The 20,936-nt window shown below is 39.7% G+C and overlaps 1 protein-coding gene and 1 long non-coding RNA gene across 3 annotated transcripts in view; one reads left to right on the top strand and one right to left on the bottom strand.

Annotated features, from left to right (window-relative positions):
* GRM5 (glutamate metabotropic receptor 5) overlaps positions 1-20,936 on the bottom strand; it is a 507,658-nt gene that overhangs the window by 18,752 nt on the left and 467,970 nt on the right. Inside the window, exon 8 of the mRNA XM_047879457.1 lies at positions 674-769. Coding sequence (XP_047735413.1) covers positions 674-769 — 96 coding nt within the window. The remainder of the gene's footprint in view (positions 1-673; positions 770-20,936) is intronic.
* Positions 1-20,936, top strand: part of LOC125177288 (uncharacterized) — a 114,863-nt gene that overhangs the window by 16,935 nt on the left and 76,992 nt on the right. The window lies entirely within an intron of this gene.

Here is a 20,936-nt window from a genome sequence, read left to right as displayed (position 1 = left end):
TGGGGGTACCTGGTATGAGGGAACATGCACAGCGCAGCAACAGGGGGTGTTTGCCACTGAACACAGAGAAATAAAGGAGCTGCAAAGCTATGGTAGCCAGAGGAGGACTAGCTTTCCTGATTTCAGTTCATGAAAAGCCTCTTGACTCTACACCTTGCTAGTTTGGCCTTGGCATTTGCCCTTGGCTGTCAGACGATGTTCCACTGAAAATAAGTCAGATTAATTCCCTGGTTTGTCTGGGATCAGGGCTGGAATCTTACCTCATTGAAGCCCTTCCCTCAGAACCAGTCCTAGGCTTTTGCATTTGTTTTGACAAACGATCGGATAGTCCTGAAACATGAATTTCCTCCAATCTCTTCCACTTTGCAAACTCCAGAAGCATTTGACCAAGAAGTTGAAATCCATGGGAGAGCTGTGAGCTAAGGCTTCAGACATGCAAAGCACACAACCCTGGGAGACAGCAGCATCCGGGACAGGAGGCTCCCATCACTTCACACGAGGATGGCATGGGTTTTGCAAATCAAACACACACACAGAAAACCAATGGTGGCCCAGGCTGGACACACTGCATGGGGTGCACGGTGGAGTGAGGACCTAGACCAGGGAGCCACCTGTTCCTGTAGCTTGCGTACATGTAGTTCACACCGCCTTAGGCCACTCACGGTTTGCTTACCTGCTCATGGTTGCTCTCCCACCATTGCCCACACTCCCTTTGGGGGTGAAACACTCTATTTCCGACTTGTGCTGGGCCAGTCTCCTGTCTTTGTACCTGGTAAGCATGAACAAGGACAGGAGCAAACAGAAAGATATGATTGTGTGCTTCACTGGCCAGGCTGAGGGACAGCTGTGGCTGCAGAGGGTTGTCCTGTGTTAAAACAGGCGTCTGCTTTTCACGGCAGTGGCTGACCTGTAATACTTATTGGATGCTTGTGATGGTATATGCATCACATCAGGGTTACTTCTTGTTAAACCACACACGATCTACCCTTCCAGATTGCCTATTAATTTGTGATTTCATCACATTCAATAGTCAAAGGCAAAAGGAGTGCAATTCCTAGCTTCTGAGAAAAAGATTCATATCAATAAATTAGAATTTATTTAGTGTTTACTATGCACCAGACATGGTGCTAGGATTTTCTCTGAATTTAATCCTGGCAACAACCCTATGGCAGAGGCTCTGTTATTATTATATCCACTCTACTGAAGGAAAGAAACCTAAGATTTTAAGGATTAAGTAGAGTGATCAAGGATTTTGAACATAGGAAGTCCAAGTTTAGAACCCACACTTCCAGTCATTGTAATGTAATGTTGCCTTCCATTATGATTTTGTTTTTAATCATTCTGGGGTGCCTGGGTGGCTCAGTCGGTTGGATGTCTTGATTTCAGTTCAGGTCATGATCCCAGTGTTGTGGGATTGAGTCCTGTGTTGGGCTCAGCGCTGACAGAGCCTGCTTGGGATTCTCTCTCCTCTTCTCTCTCTGCCCCTCCCCCACTTATGCCAGAGCACAAACTCCCGCCCTGTCAAAATAAATAAACATTAAAAAAATAAATAAAATAAATTGCTCTTATCATTAACAAAGCTTCATTGAGTGGTATTATGTTTGAGCATTATAGAAGAGACTGGTGATGCCAAGAGAAGAGATATTTCTTGGATGTAAGAGGTTTATATAACCATTAAGCTGAAGTTGAACAGTCAGTACTGGGCTGCCTACATTGTGGAGGACAGCTCGAACCCCTTTTGTATCAGAAGTGGCATATCACCACATCTGGAAGGTACTAGATGTTTTGTCTAAAATGAGTTATAAGATTCCCAGTGTTAGTCTGCTACATGGTGAATCAAGAAGAACCTTCATATTTGAATGACCGTTTTCAAAGCCAGCATGCTCTCACAGAAGTCATCTTTTTTTATCCATCGGTTTAAGCCTGTGACTAATTAAAGAGGGTACTGTTGTGTTCATTGCCACAGGAGGACACTGCGACTTACTTAACTGACTTGACTAAAGTCACAAGCCTCATTGGTAGAGAATGACTGCTGGTAGACCTTGCAGCAGCCCAAGACTCTTAAGGTTTATTGCCTTTTTTCTCTCAAACTGGAGCCTAATATGATATCAATTCATCCAAGTCTCTGGTATTCAACAGGCCGTGATAAAATGACCTAGTATCAGAAGACTTGCTTACCCTTGGTAATGTCATTTTTGCCATAAGTTTCTTTTCTTGCTGCCTCAAAATTAATTAAGAAGTGCAACAAAAGCAAAATCATTATTAGTCCTGGATAGAGGCCTCCCTCTGAATTTTCTTTTCTTCTAAGATGTTAAAAGTATTTAGTATTTGAATAAAAATGGCCCATTAAATCAAGCCAAATGGATAGAATGGATTACTTTATTCAACAGACATTAGTTGAGCATCCATTTAATTCTAGGCAATGGACTTTGGTCTGGAAACATAGAGATAACTAATCCAAGGTCCTGCCTCACAGAGCTCACAATGCAGTGGGAAGGCAAGGGAAGAAGGCAGTATGTTGTTTATCAGTTTCAGCCAATGATCATGAGAGAGGGTCTTCTGGAGATTTTTTAAGAACAGTTTTTTTGTTTTTGTTTGTGTTCTTATTTTTACTCTTGGCAAGAAAACACTTGGAAACCATGGTATCTTTTTGCTATGGACAGTTGTCTGGTGTGGTACTTGGCAATGCTACAACCATGTTGCAGGCTTGAGAGAGTCTAAGCCAACATTCTAAAAAATGGTGGCCTGAAAGATTAGAACAATGTAGATTTTAGACAATTCAATGACTGAATTAACCTGTTTAAGCTCAGAATTACTTTTTATATGAATCTTATCATGTCAGCTACTTTGAATTAAGTTTTAGATTCTCTGATACTGAAATCCCCCTACCTCTTATTTACTTTTGTTACTTTCTCATACCAAGGCTGAGTCTTAGAATGTCTAAGGTTGTTTATAGCATTTGGTTTGGATATTTGTAAGCTGTCTCTCTCTCTCTCTGTCTCTCTCTCTCTCTCTCTCTCTGTCTCTCTCTGTCTTTCTCTCTCTCTCTCTCTCTGTGTGTGTGTGTGTGTGTTTATGAAGACCGTAAAGCAAGTTACTAACAAATGCTTTAGTCTTACCTAATCATTTGTCTTCTTTTAAATATTATTCTTTTTTATACACACTATTGTATATGAAAAAGTAGGAGAGTCTTCAAAGAGTTAGATTTGAATAGGTAGAAAAAGAGGGAGATAGACTGGGAAAAAAACAAAGGATTGTTTTGTCAATAGCCCACATTTAGAGAACACCTAAACAACTGGCTCTTATCATGTGGTACAGACTCCATTGCTAATTACTGGAAGCTATGCTAATTGTAGCCCTAACCAGTGTGATATGGTGATTTATAAAAATATATATATATATTTGGTTATTCAGATGACCAAATATAGATAATATAGGTGACTAAATATATGTGAGAATATATATATTTCTTATATATATTTGGTCTTCTTGCACTGTTCCTGGCTCACAGTTCCCAAAACCTTGGAATTTCCTAAGTGCTAAAAGTCCTAAAGATGCCTTTTGTTATGTTAATAAGGTGATTCCCAAAAGCACTTAAGGATGGGGCTTGGTGGCCAGTGGAGCCAATTATGTGATTAGAGTGTTGGAACTTTCAGTCCCACCCCTTTATCCTCCAAGGAGGGGGAGGGGCTGGGGATTGAGTTCAGTCACCAGTGGTCAATGATATAATCAATCATGCCTTGTAATAAAGCCTCCACAGAAGTCCAAAGGACGGGTTTGGAAAGTTTCTGGGTTGGTGCACACACGGGGCTGCTGGGAGTGTGGTGTGCCTGGAGTGGGCATAGAAGCTCCATGTCCCTTCCCACATATCTTGCCCTACTCATCTCTTCCATTTGGCTGTTCCTGAGTTATATCCTACAATAAACCGTTGCTCTGGTAAGCAAAATGTTTCTGTGAGTTCTGTGCGCCACTCTAGGAAATTATTAGAACCTGAGGAGAGGGTCATGAGAATCTCTGGTTCACAACCAGTTGGTCAAAAATATAGGTAACAGCCTGACTTGCAACTGGCTCAGAAATTTAAAGAGGAGGTCCTTAGAACCTCCAGTCTACAGCTCAGACAGAAGCAAAAGCGATAGTCTGGACTCATGAGTTGGCATGAAGAGGAGGGGCAGCAATCTTGTAGGACTGAACCCTTAACCTGTGGAATCTCCAGGTGGATAGTGCCAGAATTGAGTTGAATTATAAGACACCCAGCTGGTCAAGAGAATTGCTTGTTGGTAGGGACTTGCCCACACCAACACATTCACACTGGAATTGGGTCCTTGAACCCAAAATAACTAGTTACTTGTTTACTAGTAAACATAGCACTTGTAAGTACTTCCATAAAGCTTTTGGTCACACGTTTGTAGAACTGGCATTGCTGTGCATGTATTTGTCAAAGATTCTCCTCAATTACCTTTCCTGTCACTAGACTAAGAAAGTATCAAGAAAAACAAAATAAAGAATACATAGTTGTGTCCCTATGTGCTCATCCCTTACCTCGTCCAGTTATAGACCCATGTAAAAGTGGTCCTGGCTCTGATGATTTTGGAATTCTCTTTAAGGTGCCATCATATTTGAGGCTGACTTTAGCAAATTTTGGAGCCAGATTTTATTTCTTCATTTTCCTTTTCCCTCCCTGGCTTTAGACAGAGTTCTGCTTTTGGTTTTTAGTCATTGTTTCTATTTCCCCTCCATACCACCAGAGACCTTTCAAACAGCTTTGGAAATACTCAACTCTTTTCCCATGTTGGTTCCTCAAACACCAGCCTACCCTCAGTTTTTGGGCTCTAGACAAAGTTCAGATCAAACACCTGCCCATAGGTAACATCTTTAGCAATCATCCAAAAACACAGCTTCTAATTTTAAAACTGTATGAGGCAGAGTGCAACCCTTTGCATTTTATTTTCCAGATTTTTTTGATACATTATCTTTAGGACTATCCTAATTTTGGATCATGATAGTCATCAAGTAAGGACAGAAACTATGATATGTGTTTGAATAGCTTTTACAATATTGTAGAAAACTTTTCCTGTACGATTTGATTCTTTCAACAAACTAAGTAATTATTATCCTCATACTTCAGAAGAACCTGTGGTTCAGAAAGCTTCACCGTCTGGCCAAGTCTCCATAAATGGTTAGAGAAACGGGGTGAGAAACCACATGTTTTACCTCCAAACATCATGGTTTTTATTAATACCTCACTTCTTAAATTCATTTTATGCTAAAAAAAACTTATTTCAATTATCAGATAACCTATTTGAGGGACTGAAAATACCATACATGAAAGGAATAGTGTGTACTTAACACAGCTGGACTTTGGGCACAATATAGGCATATTTTTTTCAAAGGTCAAATTTGACTACCCAATGGCCAAGTAGAACAGAGCTCCCTCCAGGCCTCTTGCTAACATGGAAACAGACTGCCATTCCTCTGACTGGAGTTTACCTCCACAGCAATTCACAAAAATCTGAAAGTCAGAGAGGCATTGCTAAGAATAACTGTCAATCAGTGTTAAAGTATGGGAGACCGTGTGATATCAGAAGACAGGATGAGGTGGTAGACTTTCCAACAACTCTAAGTGTTCCAAAGACAGCCAAAGGAAGTCCCAAGGCAATCTTTCAGGTTAGATTGCTCAGGGGAGAATTCTAGATGAAGACAGAGGAGAAGTCCTTAAGGATTTTCACTTGAGGGGGCAGTAAGGCCAAATCTAGTTCATGATTATGAAGTCATTCCCTACTTCAGTCTCCTCCTTCTGCCCTCTGTGTGTCTGTATGCAAGTAAGTATATTCAGATGGTTTACTACTTGTTCCGGCAGATCTTGTGGTCTCCCTATCCAGAAAAACAGCTTGTGTCCAGACTTGCAATGTCAAGTTGATTCACTCAGAGATTTCAGATTAAAAACAAAAGAAATAAGCATGATTAACAGCCCGAGAAAATAATGTCAGAAATGAACATAAGTTGGGAAAGAATTTGAGAAACTGCCAGGGAACATATTGCCCTGTCCTGTATAAAATAAAAGGAAGGTAGAAGTTGACAGGTGGGAAGCAATGCAAATAAACAATTAAAATGTAAAGAATCAGCTACATTGGCCCAGTAATTCTAGTCATAGGAATTTATTCTAAGGAAATTATTCAACAGAAGCTCAAAGGCTTCTGTACAAAGATTTTTTCTTTCAGTGTTCTAGAAAAATAGCAAAAAATGAAACAAAACAACAAACCACCAGAGAATAGTTTAATAAATTACAGCATAGCACTACTATGGAAATGTGTTAAATTTTGTATGGAGTAAAGCCTTTCATTTAGCTTCCAGAAAATTCCCCAAGGATGTATTTTAATCCCACTTATGATGAGAACTTGTTTTCAAATATGAATCATCTTAAGTCATTGCTTTTCGCCATGTGCTTTCTTTTGATTTGGCTATTTGTTTCACAATCAATAGAAACCCAGGAAGATACAGATTTAAAAACTAATTCTAAAGTACTTTACAAGCTTACACAACCTCCTCAATAGGGAAAACTTTTCGGGGAGGAACAACACGTTGACCAGGCAGAGGATCTCTATATGAGAATAGGATCAGTCTAAATAAACGGTTCAGCAAAGTATTAACTAAAAGTTACTGCCTTCTATTTTAGGACTAAGGGATTTTCAGACAAAATAATTTATTCTTCCTGAAATCAGATGAGTACTTTTCCAAGAGGAATTCTTTCTAACATTTTTGTGCATAAACAACTGGAAAAGCTTTGGAGTCAGACCAAGCTGGGTAATGACAAGAAAAGCCAATGTTTACTAAGCACTGGGAATATACCACACACATGCTAAGCACCCAAATTTATTTACCGAATGAATCTCTGCAACTGGCCTAGGGATTAGGTACTACTCATATCCCTGTTTTACAAAGGAGGAAGAGCCAGCACACAGGGAGATTAAGTAACTTGTCCAAGGTTAGCGGATTGGTTAACTGTGATGTATATTGTTTCTCACTAAAATGCTGGTTGCAGATACTAGCTGGGCCCTTTCTTGGGCCTGCTTCTGTCTTCAAATGGCTGAAAGTACACAGGGAGCTGTGCTGTTTTTTTATTCTTTTTACCTTTTTCCTGATCTGCTGGCTTGCGCCCCTGCCTCTGCTCTTGTCTTGACCCTTTTTACCGCTACTGGATAGGAAACCTGATCCCTGTTTCCCTCTTTGGTACTGACCTTGGTTACAATCTGCACTTAAGTAACTTGATTTTCTCACTTTGGGGTTGGTTGGAGCCCAGCCCTCAGTGCTTCTCTGTGGAAGCAGATTTGCTCTGAAAGTAATGGGAAAGCAGAGACCCTCACAGCAGTCCCTTGCAAGGCCCTGACCCTATTTTTGTATTCATATTTTGTTACCTTTATTCTTAAAGAGTCTCCTCCCCAAATTGTATGACCTTGAGTCTCCAAAAACTCGAATCTACTACTGCTTCCCAGAGTTTGCCTCCTATCCCACAAGGAAACCATAAGCCAGCTGTGTTATATTAGTAGACTTGCTAATGTTTTCTGAGTTATAGTTTCCCCATCTGCCAAATGGAAATGTCAGGGATCAGGTAACATAGTTTATGTAAAATTCTTAATTTTAATAGGTGCATATTAGTGGTACTTTTATACCTGTCATTTTTTTCCCTGTTCTAATAACTTCTATAACTAGGCAGGTTTTTCCCAGATAATTCTGATGCAAAATATTCTGTCCTGTTTTCTCCACCTGTCCCCTAATACTTAGGAATATTATGCCATGAGTCTGCCTATGGGACATGATCTGTATGATCTCCATTACATTCTATGGGTTAGTGAATCTTTAATTTTTACTACCATCTAGACCTAGCTCACAGGATCTGTCTGCTCCCACATGCCCTAACTTAGGCTGCCAGAATTTAGGCTGGATTTGAAAATGAGATGGAGACAGATGAGGTTCTCTTCTCTTCTTTTTTTTTTTTTATGTTTATTTATTTTTTCAGAGAGAGCCAGCAAGGGAGGGGCAGAAAGAGGGGGAGGGGGACAGAGGATCTGAAGTGGGCTCTGCTCTGACAGCAGAGAGCCCAATGCAGGGCTCGAACTCACAAACTGTGAGATGGTGACCTGAACTGAATGAAGCTGGACACTTAACCAACTGAGCCACCCAGGAACCCTGAGGTTCTTTTCTTTTATCTCAGCCCTTCTCTCCTGTTAGTCTTTATTAGCGTCCTCTTCTCTTCCTTCAGAACACTTATTTCAAATTCTAATTAGATATTAGTTTGCTCACTAGCTTGCTATCTTCCTCACTAAACTGTAAACTGCACAGGAGCAAGGGCACGTGCATTCCTTTTGCAAGTGACTAAGGCAGGGCCTGGTATACAGCAGCAACATGGCAGATGCTTTTTTGCATGAATGCAGCTGTAGAAACGGTAAAAGCAAGAACATTTATCAAAGGTGAGGCGGTAATCTGTATCCAAACCTAGCTCCGTGCAAACTGGCTTTCTCCTCCTGTACACAGAGTCATTCAGTCATTCACCAGTTCTTCTCAAAGAATTGCTCTGTTCCCCACCCTCCTTTCTTCCTCTGTCCTCTTCCTTCACCTTCCTTGCTCGGGTACCATAGCCACACACCATGCTTTTTCTTTTCTCTACTCTTCTGTCTCTTGACCCCTGAGGGACAAACAAAAAGTGTTTCCAAGTGTTGCCAAGAATCTTAGTTCCTATTTCTCTCAGGTTTTAAAATCGCTTGATTTTGACAAGACCAAGAGGAGGTGGTGGTGACAGAGGGTTCCTGGTCTCTGCGTGCATGTGAGGGGCTGAGGAGGGCAGGGAGGCCATGCTTCTGTGACAGTTACATGCCTGAGAGCAGGGACGACCCCTCTCCCCCCAAGAGAGGGAGGCAGTTGTGGCAATCCGGGGTTTGCCAAGTTGTGCTCTGACTCACATAAGCTTCAAAAAATCATCTCCACTCTATTGCATGGGACAAAATTTACTAAAATCACAAGTCTGTGACTAGGGACTGCCCTTCCACCCCCTTCTCACTTTCATTTCATTGTTTTAATAGTAGCATTTTAATAAAGGGAATTATACTCCTCCTGGTTTTAGGATGATGTCTTATGGTTTATTATAGTCACATATAACTACAACAGATGGATTTATTAATTTTGCCATTTCTGAGCAGATTCCACATTGTTCAGTGTCTATCACAGTAAGATGAAAGTGAGATTTTAAAGATTTCATAATGGGAGATACTCAAAGAAACATTACATAAAAGTTATATGTATATATGTGATTTATACATACATAAACACATATATGTATACATATATATATATATACACACACACACAGACACAGACACACACACGCAATCACACATCTCTATATACATAAACAAACACATAGAGATAGATATACAATAGCTATCCAAACATGAGGATTTTAACGTTTAATTTTACAAAGACATTATGAAGTAGGTACTATTATAATCCTTCTTTACAGATAAAGAAATTGAGCTACAGAATGGTTAATAACTTGCTGAAAGTTACACAATAAGAGGGGGCAAAGCCAGATATATCTGAGCTGTTGAATTCTAAAACACTATAACCAAAGTTAACAAAGGGATGACTAAAAGGGAAAGGAAAACTCAATTTAAAAAATCAAGGAGAAGCCAAAGAATAGGAAGAGAAGGAGACAGGGCAAACATAAGTGCCGGTTCTGTGTTAGGAGTTTTTATATATTGTCTCAAGCATCCTTACAACCCTGGGGAAGGGTAGTAATGACTTTATTCAAAAGAGAACTATAGTTTACATAGCTGATGAATATTGATACTGGAATTCAACATTATGTCCTTCTTATAAATAATATATTCAAACACATATGGACTGTGTTCTAGATACTCAGCATAGTCCTTGGTTCTGTAGTTGACATTAAGGAAACATGTTTCATAGCCTCTGACCTCAAAGAGTTTATAATCTAATGAGAATGACAAAAATGGATATCATAAACAATTAGAGAACACGAAATTCATGGTGAAGATAACAACACCAAGTGTGGCCAAGATTGACACATCTTAAAATGGCACATACCATGAAGGAATTCGAACTTAATTGGGCCTGAGAGGTACATCGTGCAGTCACTGTTTGTTGAATGCATAAGTGAAAAGACATGATGTTATTTTTCTATTACCTTTCTTCCTCACATAGGACCTGTTAGACTGAAGGGCTCAACTTTCTCCTTCATCCCAAGAGAGAGGGTGCAGAGAGGGGGAGGAAGAGGAAAAGCAATAGGGCAAGCTCACTGTTCTGCCTGTTATTGCTATGTCAGAGCCACATCTGTATCCCTGTGCCCACAACAGTGACTAGAACCTGGCAGGACTTAATAAAGAAATGTGCTGACTCAAAGAATAAATGAAGGAGGAAAAAAAAGATTATTTCAGGGAAGACCTAGAGAAATCACAGGCAAGAGAAAATACCACAACCAGGACCCATACTATCATGTTATCCTCTCTTTGAGGACTTTACTGTCTTTCTTAACTAACTCTTTCCTTTTCTGTGCCCCACAGTGCCCCCGACAAAGACCTGAAACACTTACAACTATCTACTGACAATACCTGTTTACAGATACAGGCATTATCTAGGGGAAGGCCAGTGTTATATTCATCTTTATTATCTCCAGTGTCTAAAATACCATCTAGCTCACAGCAGAAGACGTGATGTATAATAGTTTCTCAGGAAACAGTACCTGTTTATTACTACTGTTGGGATAATAAACACTCACTGAGCAGAGAACCTTGTTTTCTTGTACTGACTTCCTCCCAGCTCTTTCTAGCCAACTTGTTTTTCTGGTCTGGTATACAACTTAGATCGCCCTACCTCTACTGACTTCAATTCACAAAGTTTAATTTGATCCCATTCTCCATAAAAGTGTGCATTGCCCCCTTGTGTCTCCTTCAGTAAAACACCCCATGAACCCCTTTTTGGTATTTCTCCTCCTTCCTGTGAGGTTCTGCTGCCCTCTAGGGGGCCTTGTTCATCACACACTTCTCAGGACCCAGTTTGATCTGCATTTGGCAGCATGGTCCTTGGCTGGGACCAGTAGACTCAAGGCTGGACTGCCAGCTTCTAGGGTTCCTCTGCCTGCTCTTGTCATCCCTGTCTCACAAACTGTGGCTATGTAGTGTAGTGGTTCAAGGATACGAAACTTGGGCTTCAGCAAGCTAGGAGGATGTCTGTAACTGAAACCCCTTACAAGTGGAGGTTTTGAGCAGGCTGCTGTGGGGTCTTAGTGCTCTTGGTACTAATAGGATCCTTGATTATGGGTATTCCACTTGCCTCTTGGTAGTTTACATATTACATCAAATTTATTCTATGGAATCCAGGAGCTGACTAATGGAAGTGTTCTACCTGATGAATAAACAGTGATTTCTGTCTTTGCCTGGGGCCTGCCTGTCTTTGTCTGGGGCCTAAACTGCTTTTTGTTAAAGCTTAAACCAACATCTGTCTGGTTGCCATATCCAATGATGATGACACTTTATCTAATTTGCTTCTCTGTAACATTGGAGCTACTGACCACGCCTTCATTTACGAATCACTCCTTTTCATTTTGTGTAATCACTTGACTCTGGGGCTCAGGTGTACCTAGTCCAACATTCAGGAATTTTGCCAAGTTCTCAGATTTGCTTTCTTTTCTAGTCTCTGGTTGTGCCCTTGACTCTCCCAAATTGTACTTCAAACAGCAAACTCTCAATTTTCAGGCCACTTTTCCCAGCAGCTTCTTGGATTTGTTCACTTAGATGTTCTCTTGGGAATCTGGAATTTAACAATTCCAAAACCAAACTCATGTTTTCTTCAAACTTTCTCTCCTTTACCTTATCATCTCTGGTCCCAAATTACTTCTCATGTAGTCCCATTATCATCAAATGTGGATGGCTCCCTCTATTTTTTAATTTTAATCTCCAGCCTGGACTTCTCTAAGCTATAAGAGATAGTATTAATGTGTCCAAAATAGAACACTTGATTTTACCCTTCAAAACTCTCTTCCCCAAATCTGAATTACAGTGGTCCCAATCCTCCCCTTTACACAGGTCAAAAACCTAGACTGGCCTTTAATTTTTCTCTTTCCATTACATACAACTTAATTAAGTCCTGTCATTACACTTTCCACTTGGAATCATCATAGTCCTTTACCTAGCCTGTCACAATGGATGTCTGATTTCTTCTTTCTCTTCTTTCTACTCTACATTCTGTTCTATCTATAGACACCAGAGGGATCTCTTTAACATATTAATCTCATCATGTCATTTCTTGAACCTTCCAAAGTTCTGCATCACATTCAAGACAAAATACAAAAATCTGCACCTCACCTACTCTGATCCTTAAGTATTAGTCTGTGTTTTTCTCTTACTCTTCTCTCCTCTTCTTATTTTACCACAACCATGACAGACTTTGCTTGCCCCCTAAGATGACAGTCTGGTTTCTGCCTCAAGATTTTTTTTTTTTTCCCTCTGCCTGAAACACTTAGCCTCCACCTCCTGGATCATTATGTATCTGATTTTCTTACTTCACTTTGCTCTCTGTTCAACTTATTCAGAGAGGCTGTTCATGACACCATATCCAAAAATATTTCAAGTAACTCACCAAACCTCACTGTAGTCCCTCACCTTTATTCACTTTTCTTTATAGCAATTATACCTATCTGGAATTATATGATGTGTTTGTTTAATATCTAGAATTACATTATGTGTTTGTTTATTTTTTCTTATCATCCTCCAAATATAATTGAAATTATGTAAGGGCTGAGATTCTGTTTTGTTCACCACTTTATGATGAACAAAGTTTAGAGCAGTTCCTGGTACGCAGCACATTCTCAACACTTGCTAGATATACTTGGCTAATAATATCAGGGTATTGAAATATAATCCAAGTCCTTATATAACTCATATAACTTTTGCTTGATCTTCAATGGGGATACACACACACACACACACACACACACATATATATATATATAATATATTATGTATTAGTTTTTTTTTTTAATTTTTTTTTAATGTTTATTTACTTTTGAGAGAAAGAGGGGAGGGGAGGGGCAGAGAGAGGGAGACACAGACTCCGAAGGAGGCTCCAGGCTCCGAGCTGTCAGCACAGAGCCCGACGTGGGGCTTGAACTCACGAACCATGAGATCATGACCTGAGACGAAGTCGGACTGAGCCACCCAGGCGCCCCTATTATGTATTAGTTTTAAAACATTTTATAATAGCATCTAATATCTCAATAGGATCTAATATCTAATTAAATATGTTTAATTTTAGGACAAGGACAAATTAAGCATGTCTAACATTTTAAGGCTGGGAAGTAGTATTTGTTCCATTTGACAGGAAGACAGAGATAATGAAACTATTACAGAAGAATTTATTTGATACAAAAGAGTGAGTATTGGATGTGTTGAGGTTGAGATGATGCCAGATATGAAGATGGTACTATCCAGTTATCATTTGAAGACTAACAACTAGAGCTTAAGGAAGAATACCTCAGGATTGAAAGTGCACTGATGGTTGGGTTCTCCAAAGAAAAGAACACAAGGAGAAAAGAGCCAAGGACCATGGACTGATCTTAGAGAATACCTTACAACTAGGAGACAGGAAGTGGCCCCCAAGGAGCCCTAAACCCTGCACCTTTGTACCTGTTATCTCTTGCTGGCATGCCTTCCCCTACCTAAGCAACTCAAACACTCCTACTTATCTTTCTTTTCAATGCTACCTCCTCTATTAATTTCTTTAGTAGATCACTGAGAGTTGAAACTGATAACTGATTCTCCCTATTCCAACAGGAATATATTTTTTTTCAGCTAAAGAGTAATGGAGGATATAATGAGGCACAATACAAAGAGCATGAGGAGTAGCCTGGTGGTCATGGGTTTAAATCAGCTCAATCATAGGCTAAGTGTACAATCTTGGAAGAATTATTTCATCTCCGAGTCTCAGTTTCTACAGCTATTAAAACTGGTATATCTTTACTTTGCAAGGTTGTTGTATAAATTGAATGACATATAATAGCACAGAGCACACTGAAGGAGCTCGGTAAATATTTGTTCTCTTCTTCTCATGTGTACGTATGTGTTGGGGGAAATTGGGAGGAATGCTAGAGAAATGGGTGGCCAAATGACTCAAGAAAGGTGGAAAACTTCTTTTAGACAAGAAGCTAGAGAAAAGGATATTCCTATCTTTCTATTGTTTATTTCTTCCTTGACAATTCCATCTTTACCAAGGGAATGGAGTTTGAGGCAAGAGAAAGAATCATTAACTCACAGAATTATGCCTAAGGCATACTTTCTTCGTATGAAATGTTATTTTCTGAAAGAGACAGGCCTTGCATGCCCCACATGTGGTGTAGCTAGTTCACTTCCAAGCAGGGCTAATGCAAATAAAAGGAATATTTCTGGAAACAGAATTTTGAAAAAAAATGCTTAGTTTACCCCACCACTCAGACAATTTATGTCAATTAATTGAAAATATTTTAATCAAATTCACATAGTAACAAATGAGATCACTAACATCACATGCAGATTAAAATTCACTGTAATCACAGCATTCAAGAATATCAATTCATTATACAAAGGGAATGTTTTAGATGCAATTCATCAAAATCATCCAGACATAGTCTTTTATAGTTCCACAAATATACTTCAATTATTGCAGAGCCAAACCATTTAATTAATCATTTCAAAGCATTTCTCTTCCCCCAAATTAAATACCTGAAACAGATCCTTCATAATACTACAATCCACCGGATCTAAATCTTCTTAGCTTTTACCTCTACATACCCAGTGAGAGACAGAGATATATTTAAATGGAATATTATCAGGCAGTGGCAAGTTGACTTACTCTCCTGGAAAATGAACTACTACTGAGTGCTGACTCACCATTAGGGGAAGAACTAGGTCCTCACCAGAGGCTAGAGAAATGAATGTTTGCTGGTCACTCACTCACTTACTTATTAGAGAACTTTTAATTTTCTTTTAAGTTTATTTATTTATTTTGTTAGAGAGCATGAGCAGGGGAGGGACAGAGAGAGGAAGAAGAGAACCCCAAGCAGGCTCTGCACTGTCAGCACAGAGCTTGATGCGGGGTTCGATCCCATGAACCATGAGACCATGATCTGAGCCAAAATCAAGAGTTGGACACTTAACTGACTGAGCCACCCAGGTGCCCCAGAGAACCTTTAAAAATAGTCAGTTGCTGATGATGGGGACATAGAAAGCAATGCCTACAAGAAATTTACAGTCTAGCCGGGAGAAAAGCATACAAATATAATACAACTTAAGGAGTACTACATGAAGGGACTCAGCAAGTCCAATGGAAATGCAATTTATAAAAGAGATGTAATATTTGGGTTAGTAATTGGAGGGTAAGAAGGTATTTTATAGGTAAAAGGGAGATAAATACTGGTATTAGAAGAGGCAGAAAAAATAGAATATACATAGGCAGAACATACCAAACAAAGAAATAGCTGAGGCATAGTATGTTTGGGGAATTATATGCAGTTTGGTACTGCTGGGATATGTAATTATGTGTTTAGAGGACCACTGGTGGAAGGGACATTGGGGGATTGGTGCAGTAAGTTGGTGCCTAGACCTCAAGGTTAAATCTTGAAGGACCAGGTCTTTAAGGGCTTTGTGAGTCATGTAAAAGAGTTTTAAGATTTTTATATTTTAAGACTTGTATACCCACTATTTTCAGGTTGGGTCATGTGATCAACTTTGCAATTTAGGAAGATGGCTCTGGCAGCAGTTGGGACAGGTTGGTGCATCAATAATAGAGATTTATAATATTATGTCAGTACAGACAATAGGTTATGGAGTTCTGATCTATGGCAATATTGGTAAGAATGTAAAAGATAAAATAACATAAGCAGAGACTATGATTGATCGGCTGTGAAGTCTTATCAAGCAAAGTGAAGAGTCAAGATTGACACAGGTTTGGGCAACTAGGTTGAAGGTGTAGCTTTTATCCAGAGAGGAAATGTAAAAATAAGAAGAGCCTTCAATGACAATGTCTAGAGAAGTGGTGATGAGGTTATTATTTAATTTCTTGGTCAAAATAATATTTCCTCTGATGTCCTGTCTTATACATTATAATTACCCAAGATGTCAAAAACACTGAATTCTAAAAATTGACCAAAATATTTGCATGAAATAGGTGCTTAAGAAATAGCTGGTAAATTTCAACCACACCTGACCACTTATTAAAAGATACCTTCCACTGTCTCACATGTTTTTATATTGACAACTTTAGAAATAGTCTTTATTTGAAGAAAGAAAATAAAAATAAATCATTAAAAATTATAACTGGTAAAAATGTAACCATGTACTTAGTCTGAATCTGCTTTTAGGAAACATATCCCATTCATTGTATTAATTTAATTCAAGTAAGTGCTATCTGTATTATGTAGATATTTCAGCCCCCCAAAAATTGAAATGTCCTGGAGCACCTGGGTGGCTCAGTCTGTGAAGTATATGACTCTTGATTTTGGCTCAGGTCATGATCTCACAGTTCGTGAGATGGAGCCCCACACGGGGCTCTGTGCTGACAGTGTGGAGCCTGCTTGGGATTCTCTTCTCTCTCTCTCTGCCCTTCCTCCACCTTTGCCCTCTCTCTCTCTCAAAATAAATAAACTTAAGAAAAACTGAAATGTCCTTGTGCATTCTTGTTTAGATGATCAAACCGTATTGAGTTTGGATCTCAACTAGATCATAACTCAGCAGAGTACACCAGATAGTGGCTTTAAGTCTTACAGAAAGAGCAAGTACTAAAGGAAAGTGTTCACAAAAGAAAATGGGGCAATGGATAATCATTTCATTTGTCAAGGGTGGTAAACAGGAGGGTATCAGACCTAAATCAAAATAGAGTGAAGGTCACACTTTTACAAATGTCATTTTTCAATCCCGACCTTTCATTGACTCCTACAAACTCTTTACAGCAATTTCAAATATAGTATTAGTGTTTATAATTTCTGGTAGTTAAGGTTGTGGACTCTAAAAACAAACTCCTGGGATTAGAATTCAAGGTCCAACCTTTTTCAGATATCTATCCATGGGCAATTTGCTTTACCTTGCTCTGCCTCAGTTCTCTCATTTATCAAATGAGGATCCTAATGTTACCTACCTCATGGGGTTGTCTTAGGATCTGAATAGGATCTGAAGAATGTTTATGAGGCACTGATAATAGTCCCTGCCACATCATAAATGCTTGGGAACAGCTATCAGCGTCAAACTCATCATTCTGATATCCTCTTTCCACATCCTACACTCCACCTTGTCTTCTATAGTTTCTGTCTGTGTAAACTTTTGGCTGGAGTGCCTAAAAGCTTGATTTTAAGTCCAGTAGTAGTAGTGACTGCCGCACCCTGTTCTTGGGGTCCTTTTCATCTGCCTCCCACTGGCAGACCCCAACCCCGTCTTACTTGCACTGAGCACACTCAGGTACAAAATACTACAGACTCTGACTCATTAACTTGTACTGAAATAAAACGCTACCTGCCCCTTCCTCATGCTTTGTTGCCCTCCAGAAATGGTGTGACTAAGCATGTGACAGGGCAGATTTGCTTCTCCTTCGGAAGGTAAAGCTTTAGAGAAAGCCTTACATTTTAAGGCTAAAGTTCTTAACTGCATCAGCACTGTTCAAACACTGGTTTAGCCACTCATCACTTTGGATAAGTGTCTTCATCTCTCTAAACTTTGGTGTCTTTATTGGTATAATGGACATAACAAGCCTTCTGAGCAGGGTGGGTGTAAGAAAAGTATTGGGCTAACAAAATAAAAAGACAAACTACTGAATAGGGGAAGATATTTGCAAAGGACATATCCAGTAAGGGGTTAGTATACAAAATATATGAACAATTTATACAACACCAAAAAACCCCCCAAATAATCCAGTTAAAAATGGGCAGAAGCTATGAACAGACATTTCTCCAAAGATGACATCCAGATGGCCAACAGACTAATGAAAAGATGCTCAACAACACTAATCATCACAGAAATACAAATCAAAACCACAATGAGATATCACCTCACACCTATCAGAATGGGTAATAATCAAAATCACAAGAAATAACAAATGTTGGGAGGAGGTGGAGAAAAAGGAACCCTCATGCACTGTTGGTGGGAATGCAAACTGGTGCAGCCACTGTGGGAGACAGTATGGAGGTTTCTCAAAAAAAATTAAAAATAGAATTACCATATGATCCAGTGATTCCACTACTGTGTATTTACCCAAAGAATATGAAAATACTAATTGAAAAAGATATATGTACCCTTATGTTTATTGCATCATTATTTATAATAGCCATGATATGGAAACAGCCCAAGTGTCCATGGATAGATGAATGGATAAAGAAGAGGTGGTATATGGGTGCCTGGATGGCTCAGTCAGTTAAGCAGCCAATGCCTGGTTTCAGCTCAGGTCATGATCTCAAGGTTCATGAGTTGGAGCCCCACATCAGGCTCTGTACTGACAGTGGGGGGGCTGCTTGGGATTCTCTCTTTCTCTCTCTCTCCCTCTCTCTCTGCCCCTCTGTACTCTCTCTCTCTCTCTCTCAAAATGAATAGATAAAAAAAAACTTAAAAAGGAGAGATGGTATATATATATATATATATATATATATATATATATATATATATAAAATGGAATATTCAGTCACATTTGCAACAACATGGATGGATCTAAAAGCCATAATGCTAAGTGAAATAAGTCAGAGTAAGGCAAATACCATATGATTTCACTCATATGTAGAATTTAAGAAACAAAACAAAGAAAAAAGAGGCAAATAAACAAACAAGAAACCCCAGACCCTTAACTATATAGACAGCAAAGTGATGGTTACCAGAGGTGGGTGGGGGGATGGGTGAAATAGGTGAAGAGGATGACAGTACCCTTATCATGATAAGTACTGAATATTATATGGAATTGTTGAATCACTATATCGTACCCCTGAAAATAATAGAGCACTGTATATTGATTATACTGGAATTAAAATAAAAAAATGAATTGCATTAAATAAATAGTATGCATGGGCACTTGTTGCATCCCCAATAAATCAAATATCTTGATAAAAGTTGGTTTGATTCCAGAAGAACAAACACTGGAAGCATGATCAACTGAATTTGAAAGGCATTTCTGGTGACAAAGTGTGTGGCAGGAAAATATTTAGGTGAGGCACCTCTACAGTGTATGATAATAACATATATGTTTTTAAAATCTAGCATCAGTATTCTAGGAAGCAATGCTGATTTTTTTTTTTTCAGCTTTTATATGTCACACCATTTTTATAGGTATGGGAATGTGTCACCAATGATGACTAGAAAACCAACAAGTTTGTGTTAGGAGTATTCTTCAGTCAGTGCATCTGGGAATCAGCACATCTGCTGTTAGCACTGCTCCTACAAAAGTTTGCCTCCAGCTGCTTGCATCAAGCTCTCTGTACAAGCCCACAGTGGCAGTCCTCTATCCTTGCTGCACAAGCCAGGCAAAATGCTCTCTCCCACTGGAGCTGCCCAGAGAACCTAGCCTGCCACCTACTGGCCAGAAGAAGGACCAGTCCCTGTTGCTCCGGGTGGGCCTGAGGGCTGTGGGGGCAAGGAAAAGAAGAAAGAAGGGGAGAGTCTGTAAACAGTTGACACATAGAGCCTGGTTCTTCACTGGCACCACTGAGGATTGGTTAGAAATGCCCTGGAGTTAAAGGCTGTCTGCTCCTGTCAGCTCTCGACTTGCTCTCTGTCTGGCACTTTTCTCCCTGGAGATGCAGTCTCAAAGCAGTGTCTGCACTGTGAATACAATTAAATGAAAGCCTCTGGAAATGTCCAAGGGGAAATTAGATAACATGTGCTTTGATGCAGGGATTTGGAGTTTGAAGGTGAAAAAGATAGGCAAGACATCAGAAGTCTGCATCTGTTTAGCTCCAGTTCAGCACATTAGCATTCTGCTAATGTGTCTTTGTAAGTTCCTCTCTGAAGTCAATTTGCTCAGTTTTTCTCAAGTATCATCAAAAATTTCAAACATCTTTTAGATTAAAAGAAGTCCTAAAGTTAGACTTCTCTTATGAGTGGATGCTGAAATCAATTTTTCCTTATATTTTTATCGGTTAACCAATGAAAGGGAAAAGTGCTTGCTGGTCCATTTGGGCTAGAACATTTGGTTCTCATTTTGCTGTCCTGGCAGGCACTAGCTCTGTGCATGGAGGAGACATTGTGTACTTCTCCCCCGTCCATTCTCCAGCAATGGGCTGCACACTTGGCTGTACCCCGTGGCTGGATAGTCCCTGAGAGAAGCATCCACTCTTCACTCTGAACTCAAATTCCCTCTCATTTCCCTCAGATGCTCCTACTGTGCCTTTTCCCCTCAATGTCATAATGTGTCTCCCTGAGTCAGAACCCACTCTCTGGTGTGCTTGACTCCCACCAATGGGTCAAGTATGTACTGCTCTCTTCAGCTTCTGACCAAGTCATCGGTGGGGGTCAGAGTGAAATGACCAGGACATCACACAGATGGTCAACGTAGGGCAGTGGGGACCTCTTCTCCTTTGAGGATCATAAGTAGCAGGGATCAGTAGAGCTCCACCTCCTTTTTACCTCCTGTATGACCACAGTAGCAATTTACTGAGCTTCTGCCCAGAGCCACCCTAGGGATAAATAAGAAATTGTTCTTGCCCTCAGTGATTTCTGCTAGAATGTGTACATGTGTGTGTATGTGTGATACATATGACCAGAGTAAAACCTTGTGGAATGTCATGGAACCTCACCAGAGTTTTGTGTAGAGAAGACCAGTATCTCCTCTCTCTCTGTCGGAGCCAAGACATCTTTTAAGGAGTGTTATGGTTAGAATAGAATCAGTTAGTTGAGCTGCAGATCTTACAGAGTATCATCTTTAAA

This window comes from Prionailurus viverrinus, chromosome D1, assembly GCF_022837055.1.
Source record: "Prionailurus viverrinus isolate Anna chromosome D1, UM_Priviv_1.0, whole genome shotgun sequence".
NCBI classification, from domain to species: domain Eukaryota; kingdom Metazoa; phylum Chordata; class Mammalia; order Carnivora; family Felidae; genus Prionailurus; species Prionailurus viverrinus.
The sequence above is the reverse complement of the archived record's forward strand: the minus strand, read 5'-3'. Positions and strand labels throughout refer to the sequence as shown.